The 15,572-nt window shown below is 44.5% G+C and overlaps 1 protein-coding gene across 11 annotated transcripts in view; it reads left to right on the forward strand.

Moving 5' to 3' along the window:
• The window catches only part of LOC139577555 (dedicator of cytokinesis protein 7-like), a 98,160-nt gene that overhangs the window by 78,642 nt on the left and 3,946 nt on the right, over window positions 1-15,572 (forward strand). For 4 of the 11 annotated variants that reach the window (XM_071404615.1, XM_071404617.1, XM_071404619.1 and 1 more), the window contains 17 exons: window positions 208-380; window positions 554-736; window positions 4,191-4,326; window positions 4,509-4,605; window positions 6,540-6,636; window positions 7,105-7,239; window positions 7,419-7,571; window positions 7,823-7,981; window positions 8,247-8,347; window positions 8,419-8,611; window positions 8,869-9,012; window positions 9,287-9,418; window positions 9,791-9,805; window positions 12,180-12,305; window positions 14,454-14,543; window positions 14,727-14,963; window positions 15,184-15,434. In XM_071404615.1, coding sequence (XP_071260716.1) covers window positions 208-380; window positions 554-736; window positions 4,191-4,326; window positions 4,509-4,605; window positions 6,540-6,636; window positions 7,105-7,239; window positions 7,419-7,571; window positions 7,823-7,981; window positions 8,247-8,347; window positions 8,419-8,611; window positions 8,869-9,012; window positions 9,287-9,418; window positions 9,791-9,805; window positions 12,180-12,305; window positions 14,454-14,543; window positions 14,727-14,963; window positions 15,184-15,434 — 2,422 coding nt within the window. Of the gene's footprint in view, window positions 1-207; window positions 381-553; window positions 737-4,190; window positions 4,327-4,508; window positions 4,606-4,944; window positions 4,963-6,213; window positions 6,283-6,539; window positions 6,637-7,104; window positions 7,240-7,418; window positions 7,572-7,822; window positions 7,982-8,246; window positions 8,348-8,418; window positions 8,612-8,868; window positions 9,013-9,286; window positions 9,419-9,790; window positions 9,806-10,059; window positions 11,087-12,170; window positions 12,306-14,453; window positions 14,544-14,726; window positions 14,964-15,183; window positions 15,435-15,572 lie in introns of those variants that run through there. The other 7 variants (XM_071404616.1, XM_071404618.1, XM_071404624.1 and 4 more) reach the window with 5 other exon arrangements.

A 15,572-nucleotide genomic window follows, 5' to 3' on the forward strand; every position in this document is an offset into this window, starting at 1 on the left:
TTTATCCATACTAGAATGGCTGTGTGATTAGATAAAATGACTATCAGGTGGCTTTAGAAATCTTTGGGCATCCCACTGGTTCTGGTGCTGCTCAGGAAAAGCACATTAAACAATGTCTGCAACTCTGATGTGCTACTCCCGACTAATTTTGTTTTGTGCTTGTTGATCCTGATTGGTTTCTCTTCTCTCCCCCCCTCATTTCTGTAGAGTCCCATATCCAGTGGGGCCGCCCTGGGGGAGCTCAGGGGTCCGCAGATGGTGCCGGGGGGGATGAGTCTGTAGAGGACGGCAACAGCATGATCAGTCAGACTGTTGCCATGGCGATAGCGGGGACCTCATCTCCGATGTCCCGTCCCAGCAGCTTCCTGCTCAACCCACAGGCAACTACAATTCCTGTTCCCTCTATCCCTTCCTCGCTTATTCCCTCTGTCTTTGCTTCTGGAGTCTCTTTCTCTCCTTCTGTTAAGCTCCCCCTTTCTACCTCTACTTTCATAACTCTCTGTTTTGCTCACCTTTTTTCCCTTGGTCTCTTCCCATCTCTCTCTCTCTCCAGGCCAGTCGTCCGCACGCCACCTTCTCAGCAGAGTCCAGTCGCAGTCTGTTGATCTGTCTGCTGTGGGTTCTGAAGAATGCAGATGAGTGTGTACTACAGAAGTGGTTCACTGACCTGTCTGTCTCCCAGCTCAACCGTCTGCTGGACATGCTCTACCTCTGTGTCTCCTGCTTCGAGTACAAGGTAACGTCACAGCTGGAGCACAGAAAAGGCATGTGCGTGTTGTAGATCTATTGTAGTGTCTTTGGCTATCCCGGATTAAGTGATATGACATGCTATTCTATAAAATCCTTTCTCTGTAATTAATATTACCTGATTAAGCTAATCATGTAACTGTAATTAACTAAAAAGTCGGGGCACCACAAAATAATGTTTATAGAGCTGTTATCTTCCGAATAAACTCTTAAAGACCTAGTAATATTTTACATCAATAGCAGTCATTATTAATCGTCACCTTATTTCAGTCTCATCTGAAAGTTGTACATTCTCTTCACGAACCCTGGCTAACAAGTTGAATCAGCAATACAAACTTTGGTTTAATTATTTATTTACTAAATACCTAAATAATCACACAGAATTACATATACACAGAATGCTAATTATGTCATACAGAAAACGTCCCTGGTGGACGGAGCCGACATGACGGCTGGTTACACAAAGGAAAGGGGGTTGGGTTTGAGTGAAAGAGTGGGAAGACTGAGGAACTAAGGGAGAAGCTATGCTATCGTAAATACAGTATCTTATACATTCTAAATTACCGCCCATTTGGAAAAGGAAAATGCAATAAATATTTACTCTGACCTGCGCTTCGGTAGGTTGGTCGTAGATGCTGGCCGTGTTGCCCAACAGAGATCTTCCTGTTCTTGGAAGAATGTCTCTGGTGGTAAACTGGATACGTTGTAGTATCGTCGTTGTGTGTTAGACTGGATCCGTCGTCCGTCCTTTCCTAGCCAACGTTTACAGCGGCCGCTGCTAACTCAACGGCTAGGAGGTATCACTTCTGTAGTGAATAAGAGTTCAAAGTTCATACCATTCGCAACCAAAGCTCACGCTGAGGTTGGCTTAGTTCTGTAGTTGACATGTTAGTCCTTTTAACGTGGGACCATCGTCCTCACGTCCTCGGAACAGGAGGTTACATTTTCGTCAAGGGCTTTATATAGTGGTAGGAGAGAGGGCATGTTTCATAGTTTACAACCAATGTCTCTTCACATGGGCGGGCCACTGAGTGAGCAGAGATTTACCCTTATGAAAACCCAATTCTCTCATTTGGAAGCTAAAATTCCATTTAAACTTTTCACAAATAGTTTCATATTTAAACATTTAAATTGCACAACAATTCCATGTGAATTTGATAACTATAAGGTGTAGACTTTCCAGGATACAGTTTGTCATCCTATCATTAATAAGAATGTCTCAGATGACAACCGAACTGACATCATATTCATTAAGTACCAACGCATATTTTCAACTGGTTGGATTACCGAAATATGGTTCCTTTCCCCCCACCTTTTGATGTTCCCCGACTCTCTATGTTTAACAAAGGCTTTTCAAGAGTCCTTCAGTAGAGTCAAGAGAGGAAAGGGAGAAAGGTATTTATGGGGGGTCATAAACCTTACCCACGGGCCAACGTCATGACAGTAGTAATGCCTCAATTCTGTAGAAGCACGTCAAGTGTATTGCCTCACTTGACAGTCCATTATTTCGTGCCTGGATAAGACTGGGTGGAAGAAACTTATTTCAAAAGGTGCTATGAATTTGTACTTCCCAGGCGCTTATGAGTTGGTTTTCAAATCGGTATATGTACAGTTGAAGTTGGAAGTTTACGTACACCTTAGCCAAATATATTTAAGTTCAGTTTTTCACAATTCCTGACATTAATCCTAGTAAAAAAAAATCCCTGTCTTAGATCAGTTAGGAACACCTCTTTATTTTAAGAATGTGAAATGTCAGAATAATAGTAGAATGATTTATTTCAGCTTTTATTTCTTTCATCACATTCCCAGTGGGTCAGAAGTTTACATACACTCACTTAGTATTTGGTAGCATTGCCTTTAAATTGTTTAACTTGGGTCAAACGTGGGTGAATGTTGGCCCATTCCTCCTGACAGAGCTGGTGTAACTGAGTCAGGTTTGTAGGCCTCCTTGCTCGCACACGCTTTTTCAGTTCTGCCCACAAATTTTCTATAGGGTTGAGGTCAGGGCTTTGTGATGGCCACTCCAATACCTTGACTTTGTTGTCCTTAAGCCATTTTGCCACAACTTTGGAAGTATGCTAGGGGTCATTGTCCATTTGGAAGACCCATTTGCGACCAAGCTTTAACTTCCTGACTGATGTCTTGAGATGTTGCTTCAATATATCCACATAAATTTTCCCTCATGATGCCATCTATTTTGTGAAGTGCACCAGTCCCTCCTGCAGCAAAGCACTCCCACAACATGATGCTGCCACCCCCGTGCTTCACGGTTGGGATGGTGTTCTTCGGCTTGCAAGCCTCCCCCTTTTTCCTCCAAACATAATGATGGTCATTATGGCCAAACAGTTTGATTTTTGTTTCATCAAATCAGAGGACATTTCTCCAAAAAGTACAATCTTTGTCCCCATGTGCAGATGCAAACTGTAGTCTGGCTTTTTTATGGCGGTTTTGGAGCAGTGGCTTCTTCCTTGCTGAGCGGCCTTTCAGGTTATGTCGATATAGGACTCGTTTTACTGAGGATATATATACTTTTGTACCTGTTTCCTCCAGCATCTTCACAAGGTCCTTTGCTGTTGTTCTGGGATTGATTTGCACTTTTCGCACCAAAGCCGTTAATGTCTAGGAGACAGATTCCGTCTCCTTCCTGAGCGGTATGGCGGCTGCGTGGTCCCATGGTGTTTATACTTGCGTACTATTGTTTGTACAGATGAACGTGGTACCTTCAGGCATTTGGAAATTGTCCCCAAGGATGAACCAGACTTGTGGAGGTCTACAATTCTTTTCCTGAGGTCTTGGCTGGTTTCTTTTGATTTTTCCATGATGTCAAGCAAAGAGGTACTGAGTTTGAAGGTAGGCCTTGAAATTCATCCACAGGTACACCTCCAGTTGTCTCAAATGATGTCAATTAGCCTAACAGAAGCTTCTGAAGCCATGACATAATTTTCTTGAATTTTCCATGCTGTTTAAAGGCACAGTCAACTTAGTGTATGTAAACTTCTGACCCACTGGAATTGTGATACAGTGAAATAATCTATCTGTAAACAATTGTTGGAAAAATTACGTGTCATGCACAAAGTAGATGTTCTAACCGACTTGTCAAAACTATAGTTTGTTAACAATAAATTTGTGTAGTGGTTTAAAAACGAGTTTTAATGACTCCAACCTAAGTGTATGTAAACTTCTGACTTCAACTGTATGTGTGTGTGTCTTTCGGAGAGGTTGGGTTACAAGTGGAAGTATCAGTTGGACCTTGTGTGCAGTTGACTAACAAAGTAATCTTAATCGGAGAGCTTTCCTACTCTTTTCGGCTCACCTTACTCTTATATAATCCATCTCTATTCCATTTTAGCTCTCTTGCTGTGGTGGTGTGGGCGCAGTAACCCTGTGTAACTTCTCTCCATCCTCATCGTGGAAAAAGGCCCATGTTTTTTTTCACCGTGCAGGGGAAGAAGGCCTTTGAGCGCATGAACAGCCTGACCTTCAAGAAGTCCAAGGACATGAAGGCCAAGCTGGAGGAGGCCATACTGGGGAGCATCGGGGCACGGCAGGAGATGGTCCGCCGCAGCAGGGGACAGCTAGGTACACACGGAACACACACACACATTGGGAAAAGGGATCTGAAAATGACCATTCCATCTCTCTCGCCTTCAACTTCTCTTTCCCTTTCGCTCCACATCTCCTCACCCTCTCTACCCCCTTGCCTGCTTTTTTCCCTCTCTCCTGCCTATCTTCTCTCCTCCTCTTATGTCTTCCCCCCGTAGAGAGGAGTCCGTCAGGCAGTGCCTTCGGCAGCCAGGAAAACCTGCGCTGGAGGAAAGACATGACACACTGGCGCCAGCACAGCGAGAGGATGGACAAGTATGCTTACGCTTTTTACACAGACACACACACACACACACAGAGAGAGAGAGAGATGCACGCACACATCGCCATCTCACAATCCACTCAGGCCCTATAGTGGGCATCTTCAAAGAAACAAGAATCTAGTTTGAACCGAACAAGCCCACACCGAGCGATACGGGTTGGATTCCTGATGCTACAACAGAAGAAGACACGCTGATAGACCCTATCCCGTTGTTTTTAGATGGTCAGTGTTTAAAACGCCAGTAAGGCACATGCATCTTTTCCTCTGTCCCATTTCATCTGTAAACTCACTCCTCCGAATGTTCTCTCGTGTCTCACTGTGCCTCTGTATAGGAGCCACAGATCACTCAGGTATTGTATTGAATGGTCCCCCTGGAGTCAGTGTGCTGCTGTGCTCTTGAGTTCCTCCTGCTTGCTTTGGTGACCTGACTCATTCCCTCCGAACCCTGACCTCTGACCCCCAACCTTTCCTGTAACAGTGCTTGTGGTTTATGTCTGTCTGGCGCCTGCAGTGGGACTGCTGGTCATTTAACCAGTGTGCAGTGCTCACTGATGTGTGTCTATTCCCTATTCTGGGTTTAGATGGGTGAAATCAATGTGATTCTGTCACAAATGGTAGGCTCTCAATTGGTTGATTTAGCATGTGTGACAATTTGCACAGTAGAAAATGTAGATGATTGTATAGCATGTGTACTTGCCAATTAGACCCGTTTGTAATACTGAATGTCCAATAAATCATAATCAACAAAAAAAATGGATAAGCACTTTCATAGAAATCACATGTTCTATTGGTGTGGCCTCTCTACCTCTACCGCTCTCCATCCGACCAGTGCCCCCCTAACCTTCCTCCTGTCTTACCTCTGCTGCCTAACATGCTGACCACACCACTCGCGTCACGTGCGCGAGCATTGCGAAATAAATATACACATACATGTTATTCAATCATTGCACCCACACTGCTCGCGAGCATCTGCGTGGCCAGGCGCTAAAATAGAAATTGGTTCTATGTGTGACGGTCAATGTGATGCAAGTCCAGCCTCTCCCATCTCCTCATTGGCTTTTAGGAGCGTATACCCACGTGGGTGATTGAAAGATGAACTGAGGTCCGCACTCCAGTCAGTTGTAGTAATGCATTGTAAAGTTGGTTGCCAACCTTCATGTAAAGTCCAAAGGGGGGAAAAAGAAGCCTGAAGGAAGGAGGAGAGATGATGAGAACCTAATTTGGTTTATCGTTTTATCTGTGGATTAATTGTCAGAGTAGTGGACCTTGTGCATTTCAGGTAAAATAACAACCCAATGTTTATATCCCAGGTCAAATGAGCTAGCAACAGCAAGCTATCTAGCTAAATTGCCATAAATGTTTAATGCTTTTTGACCTGTTCCCAAATTAATTGTTTTGATATTTCAACCTGCGTGTCCTGATTGCTTCTGGTGTGGGTGAACAAATGACGCGCGTCCGTTTTGGTCAGCATGTAACTCCCCCCAAGGGTTGGAGGTATGTTTGGGTCGCTGGTCCCCTGCTCTCCTCTCCGTGTGCTAGCCATGCCATGCAGCGTGTAGCTACCGTGTGCTCTGGACTCTGTGGTGTACTGTGTCGTGCAGGTTTAGAGACAGCATCCTACTACACAGCCCAGGGAGTCCAACCCAAACCCAGGAGCCTTTAGTAGTTAGGTGTGTAACTCATCAACTGTAACAAAACATGTCATAACCCCCCACCACTATCATCCTACTCTTCAACCCCTCCATACACCAAACCCCTTACAGTTCATTGCACATGGGAGAACTCCTGTCTGTGTGCGAAGGCTTGAATGTGACTGATAGGCATGATGAGTGCTGTGGCATTCAAGGGGACCCCATGAATATGGAGCTGGCCGGCGCCCATTTTGGAGAGTGTCTGACCGCCTGTCACGTCCTGTTTCCTGTGACAGGACCCGAGCGGAGCTGGAGCACGAAGCACTTATTGACGGTAACCTGGCAACGGAGGCCAATCTGATCATTCTGGACACTCTGGAGATCATCGTCCAGGTACAGAGGAATGACATTTCCACCAGCAGCCCTGCAGATATTGGCGATGAGCGAGATGCAAGACTTTGCTCTCACACAGTCACTAGCAGTATCGGCGCATGTGTACGTGCACAGGTTCGCTTCACGCTCTTGCAGCGTGGCAGCCAGGGCACCAAAATTGCTGATAAGTATAGCCTCGCGCGTCAACACTCTTAGTTGTTGTGGAAATGTACCCACTATGCTGTTTACTCTGTGCACCTATGTCATATCGCTGAGTCTACCTTTAAGAGGCACCAGACTCCTCACATTCCACAGTCAGGTTGAAAGATGGACACATTTGCAAACCAAATTTCCCTCTGGGGATAATACAAATATATTGATTGATTGTGATATGTATTTTTAAATTTTGTTTTATTTAACCTTTATTTAACTAGGCAAATCAATTTAGAGCAAATTCTTATTTGCAATGACAGTATTTGTGTGTCCTAGGCGGTGTCTGTGACAGAGTCGAAGGAGAGTATCCTGGGCGGAATGTTGAAGGTGCTGCTCCATAGCATGGCCTGTAACCAGAGTGCCCTCTACCTCCAGCACTGCTTTGCTACACAGAGGGCTCTCGTCTCCAAGGTCCGAATTGACTTCCTGTCTACAATCGTGTCGATATTTTCCATCGAGGAGTTGCACTTTTTAAAGAGATTTTGCGAAGTCAATTTGTAAAACGTCTGCGCACTGGCATAGTATTGTCTGTTTATCTCTGTGTATCTGTCCTGTTTCATACTTACGTACATTTGTGTGTGTGTGTGTAGTTCCCAGAGCTGCTGTTCGAGAAGGAGACAGAGCAGTGTGCTGACCTGTGTCTGCGTCTACTGAGGAACTGTAGCAGCAGTATTGGCACCATCAGATCCCACGCCTCCGCTTCGCTCTACCTGCTCATGAGGCAGAACTTTGAGATTGGCAACGTAAGTACAACGTCAGGGCAACGCACAGCAAACACGGACACATAAGAGTACTGTCTACCTGCCAGCTACTTAACCAATTTTCAATACAACTATTGATCCCTTTAGGGGTCATTATTGATGAAACGCAGGAGAAGGATTGCACGTCTTGTACATATTCCACATGTGACGTATGTTCCTCCTTTTCAGGACAGGTTCCATGTAGGTGTTCTATGTTCTCGCCGTTTCTCTGACTGTTCCTGCTCCTTTTGTAGAATTTTGCTCGGGTGAAGATGCAGGCGACCATGTCCCTGTCCTCCCTGGTGGGAACGTCTCAGCACTTCAACGGGGAATTCCTCCGGCGTTCCCTGAAGACCATCTTGACCTACGGCGAGGAAGACCTGGAACTCCGGGAGACCACCTTCCCTGACCAGGTAACCGCAGTGGACATGCTGGATGTCAATAGATTAGTACGGACTTACTGACATTTAACCCTTTTTAGTTATTGTAGTACAAAGCAGTGGAACTACTTGTTCAGTATATAAAAGTGTTTCAATATACAACGGACACACAAAAAAACGATGAAAATGTCATCAGAAAATGGCTGACCGGAAAGGGAATACCTTGTCCAATCACGTGAGATGATGATGTCACCTTATTACCCATGCTTCATGTTTCTATCTTTTGTGTGTACTGTAGGTCCAGTATCTGGTGTTCAACCTGCACATGATCCTGTCTGATACAGTCAAGATGAAGGAGCATCAGGAGGACCCAGAGATGCTCATAGACCTCATGTACAGGTATGGAACACACACACACACACACACACACATTGAGCTTTGCTTCAAGGCGTTGCTGCGTCTGTGTCCAGGATCGCTAAGGGTTACCAGACGTCTCCAGACCTGCGTCTGACGTGGATGCAGAACATGGCGGGTAAACACTCTGAGAGGACCAATCACGCGGAGGCAGCCCAGTGTCTGGTGCACAGCGCGGCCCTGGTGGCAGAATACCTCAGCATGCTGGAGGACCGCAAGTACCTGCCTGTCGGCTGTGTCACCTTCCAGGTGAGGACAAGGGAAAACACTATTTTAGGACTGTGTAGATTTGACTACTTTGTTTTGACCAGGAAATCATCCTGGAGAGACATGATACTGCAGGTTTAGTCCTAGCTCAGTGCCATCACAAGTGACTCAATTTATCAACTGAATGTACAGAGTAACATGTTGTAAAGAAAATGTAATACCATGATTAACCCATTAGAGTATTATGTCTGTGTCTAAATAATGAGTGACCATGTGTGACTCGTCTTTCTCCGTTTCAGAACGTCTCTTCCAACGTGCTGGAGGAGTCTGCAGTGTCTGACGACGTGGTGTCTCCCGATGAGGAGGGTATCTGCTCGGGGAAATACTTCACTGAGGCTGGCCTAGTGGGGCTGCTGGATCAGGCTGCTTCCTCCTTCTCCCTGGTGAGACTCCGAGAAATAACTACTGCACTTAAGATAGACCAGCTGTTGACTGCCTCTGGTCTATCTATGACACATGGAGCGTTGTCAAGGCTTGATCTAACCACTCATAGGAATAAGTACTTCACATAACCAGACCTGGGTCAAATACTTATGTCAAATACTTAAGATGCACTTGATCGTTTTTGCCCGGTATAGTGGAACCAATGGAATAGTCCCGAAAGTGTAAGCCCCAAGCTAAATCAAGCGCACCAATACTTTCAATACCTTTTCCCAGGCTGGTATGTACGAGGCGGTGAACGAGGTGTACAAGGTCCTGATCCCCATCCACGAGGCCAACCGGGACGCCAAGAAGTTGGCCACCATACATGGTAAACTACAGGAAGCCTTTGGCAAAATCGTGCACCAGGTAAATCCACGTGCTTTTATCTATCGCTTGCCCTATACATACTGCAGGTATAGAGAACAGACGGACAGGACTGTTATGTGCCCAACAGACACTGTTACGTGCCCCACCTCTGTGTGGAGGTCGTTTAGGACTGCCTGTCTGTGGATGTTACGCGTGCATGTCTGTGATTCTGGGACAGAGAAACACGTACTGTGACTGTACTGTGCCATGTGTGTGTTAGGAGCATGGACCCACCAGTGCAATGCCCTGTTGTCTGTCGGAGGCATTGCAGGAAAGAGCATGCCAAATATGTACACTCTCAGACCGACAGCCACTGCAGTGTACCAACGTGACTGTAAACGTGTTTATATTCTATTTTCTTTGTCACCACAGAGCACTGGCTGGGAGGTAGGTCCTAATGGTTCCTGCTTGGCCTGTTCATTTACTTTTTATCTCTACTTCATATTTATTATTTGCTTGTCGTGTTGCTCTCTGCTGCTGTGTTACATTATACTGTACCATCCATTAACATCTACCTAGACTGGGTGCTGTCCGTTTGTCCCTCCGTCCAACCAACTGTGGGACTGCTGATGCCATGTTACGGGCAGCAACCCTCTTCCTCCTCCTCATTCTCGTTTCCTCTTCTGCTCTGTCTGCGGAAGGTTGTCTTAACGTGACCGTTTTGGCAGGCCGTGCATGGGAGCCCCAGTGTGATACTAATGGCAAGTCTCGGTGAATGAGGGCTTCACCTACCCCTGCCTTGTCAGACCATCTCTCATCAACAACAAACTGTCTGGTCCGGTCGGGCGTCAACATCTGGTCTGTTGCTCGCTCGCCTGTTGTCACGACTCATCTCATCTACGGCCACAGGGTTCGATTTTAGTCAGATATTCATGCTGAGGATACCCACTTCCCCAGGTTGTTCTCTCAATACACACTCCCACAAACCAGAGCCCTTTTGTAATAGAATGCTCTGACAAACAAATGAACCGCAAACTTGCGTTTGCCATATGCAGTTCCAACTGAATCCACATTCGGTTAAGAAACGTTGAATTTCAAGAGGGTGCAAGTCCAAGGATTTTGGACTGGATTGTTAGATTTGACCCACCTCAAAATAAAATGTTCTCCCTTTTTATTTGGAAAAAGACAAACTAAATCGACCCCTGAGTTCCTTCATTCATACTGCTGCTGTTGTGTTAACTGGTATTAACCCGGTGTGTTGCATGACAAGGACAGAACACTCCTCCGTTTTCTCCTGAGGGATCTTAAGGACTGGGAGTACAGCTCCCTGAATGTTTCCAGGGACTGTGGAGCTCCATCACCACCATGACTGCATTCTCTTTTTTTGCTCTCTTTTCTCTCCCTCTCTCCTTTCACCCCCCTTTATTTCACTCTCTCTTTCTCTGCATGTGTCGTGTGTTCTTAAAGTCAAAAGGAATTGTTTTGGTATTGGTGGTTTGCTGTCTCTTCTGTTTGCCTTGGTTTGTGGTGTTCTTGTGGTGTTCTTGTGTTGTTCTTGTTTAGTTTCTCTAGTGAATTACCTGGAATCCTGATTAAAATGTGTTCTTGTTTAGTTTCTCTAGTGAATTACCTGGAATCCTGATTTAAAATGTGTTCTTGTTTTCTCCTTTTGATTTCCCTGGTTGCCATGCCGACCCTTCCTTCCCACTTTACTTATTGTGTGTTGTGGTAAGTTTCTAGTTTGAGGATGACTTTATTTCTGTGACTTTTTGAAGGGGAATGTAATGCAATGAACCACTGACAAACAACCACTGAGCCAAATGGCAGAGCAACTGATCACAGGAAAATATGCTATGTATTTCACGCTGTACTATATACCTATGTATAATGCCAAAGCTATGTCAATTCAAATAATTGTTCAATGCAACCAATAGGAGCAGTACTGGGAGCTTGCAGCCTTGAGTTGATCTGGTTTGGCTCAGTCCTGACCTGTTTCTGTACAGCCACGTATATATCCTCCTCCCCCTCTTCACACACACACACACACACACACACACACACACACACACACACACACATACAACACCGACACACCCGTTTCCTTAGCTGCTCCACTCCTTCCTGAAAAACTACAGAGCTCTGCTTGACCAGCGCCTGTTCATTTAATTTTGCTCTGTCCCTCCTCATTCATCTGCCAGTTTAAAGGCTTTGGTACCGGGCCATCGGGACCTTAGACCGTGACAGACTTTTCACACGTGTACTCAAATCAAATCAGATGTTATTGGTCACACACATATTTAGCGGGTGTAGCGAAATGCTTGTGTTCCCAGCTCCAACAGTGCAGTAGTATCTAACCATTCACACGTCAACACAACACCCAGAAATACATACTGTTTCTAGGTCAGTGCACATATTCCAATCTGATCAGCAATAACACATCATTGGTCAACATGGTCATTGATAGAGCCTCTGAAAGTTGTTCATTTATTCAAACGTTTACATTAGCCTAATTAACGGTGTCTATTATGCTGAAGGTCGTTGGTCTGTGTTCATATTTGGTGTTGCAATTGAAGTGTTTGCTGATGATGAGGACTTGAACTTGATGGTTTCACTGAGTTGGATGGATTTCAGCTAATGTATCAATAGTCTGGCTCAGACATAATCAGACTGTCACCATCCACGTGGTTACTACTGTGCTTTATCCTTACACTTCTGATGACATTCTGTGTAAAAGCAGCATGTTTTTGTTCAAGAGCATGCATGCGCTTATATTTGACATTTGCACACGTAAAACATGTTTTCTGTCTCACAGGATGGGAAGAGAATGTTTGGTACTTACTTCAGAGTCGGATTTTACGGCTCTAAATTTGGGGACTTGGACGAGCAGGAGTTTGTGTACAAAGAGCCTGCCATCACCAAGCTAGCAGAGATCTCACACCGACTCGAGGTAAATGGCAGTTTGGAGGAGTGTGTCTCAAACTATCTTTTGATATTTGTTCCATTAGTCTACTGTTGATAACAGTCCTGAAATGTTTCACATGTCAAGTTTTCAAGATGTTGGACTTTCAAGATGCAAAGTGTCTCTTGCTACAGTACGTTATGGGACCATATCAACAGTGGACTAATGAAAGCAATACCAAAATATTGTTTTTCAGTGGATTTTTCCTTTAACCTCTAATTCCTCCCAAACCCGGATCCAGGAGCACCCCCATCAGTAAAAAAGCTGACTAGCATAGCCTAGCATAGCGTCACAAGTAAATACTAGCATCTAAATATCATTAAATCACAAGTCCAAGACACCAGATGAAAGATACACATCTTGTGAATCCAGCCATCATTTCCGATTTTTTAAATGTTTTACAGGGAAGACACAATATGTAGTTCTATTAGCTAACCACCATAGCAAAACACACAACTTTTTTTTTTCACCATTTTTTTCCTGCATAGGTAGCCATCACTAATTCGACCAAATAAAGATATAAATAGCCACTAACCAAGAAAAAACTTCATCAGATGACAGTCTGATAACATATTTATTGTATAGCATATGTTTTGTTAGAAAAATGTGCATATTTCAGGTATAAATCACAGTTCTACATTGCAGCTGCAATCTGAAATAGCGTCGATGCAGGCAGAATAATTAGAGACCAACGTCAAATACCTAATTACTCATCATAAAACATTTCTGAAAAATACACAGCGTACAGCAAATGAAAGCCCAACATCTTGTGAATCCAGCCAATATGTCAGATTTTTTAAGTGTTTTACAGTGAAAACACAATATAGCATTATATTAGCTTACCACAATAGCCAGAAACACAACCGCATTTACCAGCAGCAAATGTTAGCGATCGTAACAATCCAGCAAAAGATATATCATTTGACTAACCTTGATAAACTTCATCAGATGACAGTAATGTAACATCATATTACACAATGCATATAGGTTTTGTTCGAAAATGTGCATATTTAGCAGCACAAATCGTGGTTATACAATGTGACCAGTAGCAACATTTCATGCATTCTGGCCGGCGCCATCTTGGAGAGGCACCTAATCTAATCGATAAATAATCGTAAACTTAACAAAAAAATACAGGTTGGACAGCAAATGAAAGATGCATTAGTTATTAATGCAACCGCTGTGTTAGATTTTTAAAATTAACGTTACTAGACATACAGTGTGCGTTACAGCCAGACTAGTGCCGCAATTAATGGCGGACAAATCCTTTTACATTTTTCCACATAAATACGGAATAACATCATAAATAGCTCTTACTTTTGGACGAGCTTCCATCAGAATCTTGGGCAAGTTGTCCTTTGTCCAAAAGAATCGTTGCTCGGTTGTAAAACGTCCTCTTCAACTTTGGAACTAGCAGCTAACAATAGCTATGTGGCGCAGACATGCCCAAATGTTCAAAACGCAATACTAAGGAAATTCCGAAAATCGCAATATACTCGCATAAACTGATATAACTCGGTTTAAAATAACTTCGTTATGATGTTTCTAACACCTATATCGAATTAAATTACAGACGGATATATCTAAGGCCGATAACTGAGCGTTTCAAAATGCCATCCTGAGGTCTTGCTTTGCGTCCTGACGAACGTCGAAAAGAGAGCTCCCTCCGTTCCTTGGGGCTTTATAAGGTCTGAGATCTGCGTAGAAACTCCATTCCAATTCTCATTGGTTACTGACATCCAGGGGAAGGCGGGTGCAGTTCATGTCGACCCATAGGATACATACAGAGCTTTAAACTGATCCTAGAACAGACCCTCGTTTTCAGACCTTCGCAGTTCCTGTCATGAATTTCGCTGCAGAATGAGTTCTGTTTCACCCACAGACATAATTCAAACGGTTTTAGAAACTAGAGATTGTTTTCTATCCAATAGTAATAATAATATGCATATTGTACGAGCAAGAATTGAGTACGAGGCAGTTTAATTTGGGAACGATAAATGTCGAAGTTGAAACAGCACCCCCTATAGTGGCAAGAGGTTTTTAAGTAATGGTCTCTGATCAGTTTGTGAAATGGTCTCGGTCTACTCTGTGAGAGAGCTGGAGCACCGAGTGTGTCCTGTGTGTTTGATCTCTTAGGGGTTTTATGGCGAGCGCTATGGAGAAGACCAGGTGGAAGTCATTAAGGACTCTAATCCAGTGGACAAGTGCAAACTGGACCCAAATAAGGTGTGTGTGGCGGTGGGGGAGAGGGTTTGTGGATAAAGATTTAATTCCAAATCACTTATTTGATTATTAATTTAGGTTATTTGAAGGCTATTGGTTATTAATTGGTTATTTATGTGTATTGTGGTTCATGTTGGTAAAACATCATGTTAACCAGGTGTCACTGTGTATCTTTACTGTGTCCAGGCTTATGTCCAGATCACTTATGTGGAGCCGTACTTTGACACCTATGAAATGAAGGACCGCATCACGTACTTCGACAAGAACTACAACCTGCGGCGCTTTGTCTACTGCACGCCGTTCACGCTGGACGGGCGTGCGCACGGGGATCTGCACGATCAGTTCAAGCGCAAAACCATCCTGACCACCTCCCACGCCTTCCCCTACATCAAGACCCGCATCAACATCATCCACAAAGAAGAGGTGAGGCACCGGCACGTCACCTGACGCCGTGCACCACATGCTACTGTTACATGAAATCCACGACCCATTTCAGAGTGACCACTACGGCGATGTTCTTACTGACACGCATTCGTATGAAAAACAGGCATGTACCTCTGTTTATCTTAAATATTGACGCAAATGTCTCTCGTGTGCTTTCTCCATCGGATCGTCAATCCCTGTCTCTCTGGCCCTGTGTTAGATCAGCACCATGCCCATCGAGGTGGCCATAGAGGATATGCAGAAGAAGACCCAGGAGTTGGCCTTCGCCACCCACCAGGACCCCTCCGATGCCAAGATGCTGCAAATGGTCCTGCAGGGGTCTGTGGGGACCACCGTCAACCAGGGACCTCTGGAAGTGGCCCAGGTGTTCCTTTCAGAGATCCCCAGTGACCCTAAACTCTACAGACACCACAACAAACTACGCCTCTGCTTCAAAGACTTCACGAAGAGGTAAAGTACCAGTTTCCGCTCTAGAGGTCAATAAAGTTTATTAAATTCAAAGTACTGTTGTTTGTAAATCGAGATTATAGACTCCAATTCCCTGTGCTGTATGCAACAGGTCATATTGAAGTACAGTGCTCTGCTCAC

The sequence above is a fragment of the Salvelinus alpinus genome, chromosome 6 (genome assembly GCF_045679555.1).
Source record: "Salvelinus alpinus chromosome 6, SLU_Salpinus.1, whole genome shotgun sequence".
In the NCBI taxonomy this organism is placed as follows: Eukaryota; Metazoa; Chordata; class Actinopteri; order Salmoniformes; family Salmonidae; genus Salvelinus; species Salvelinus alpinus.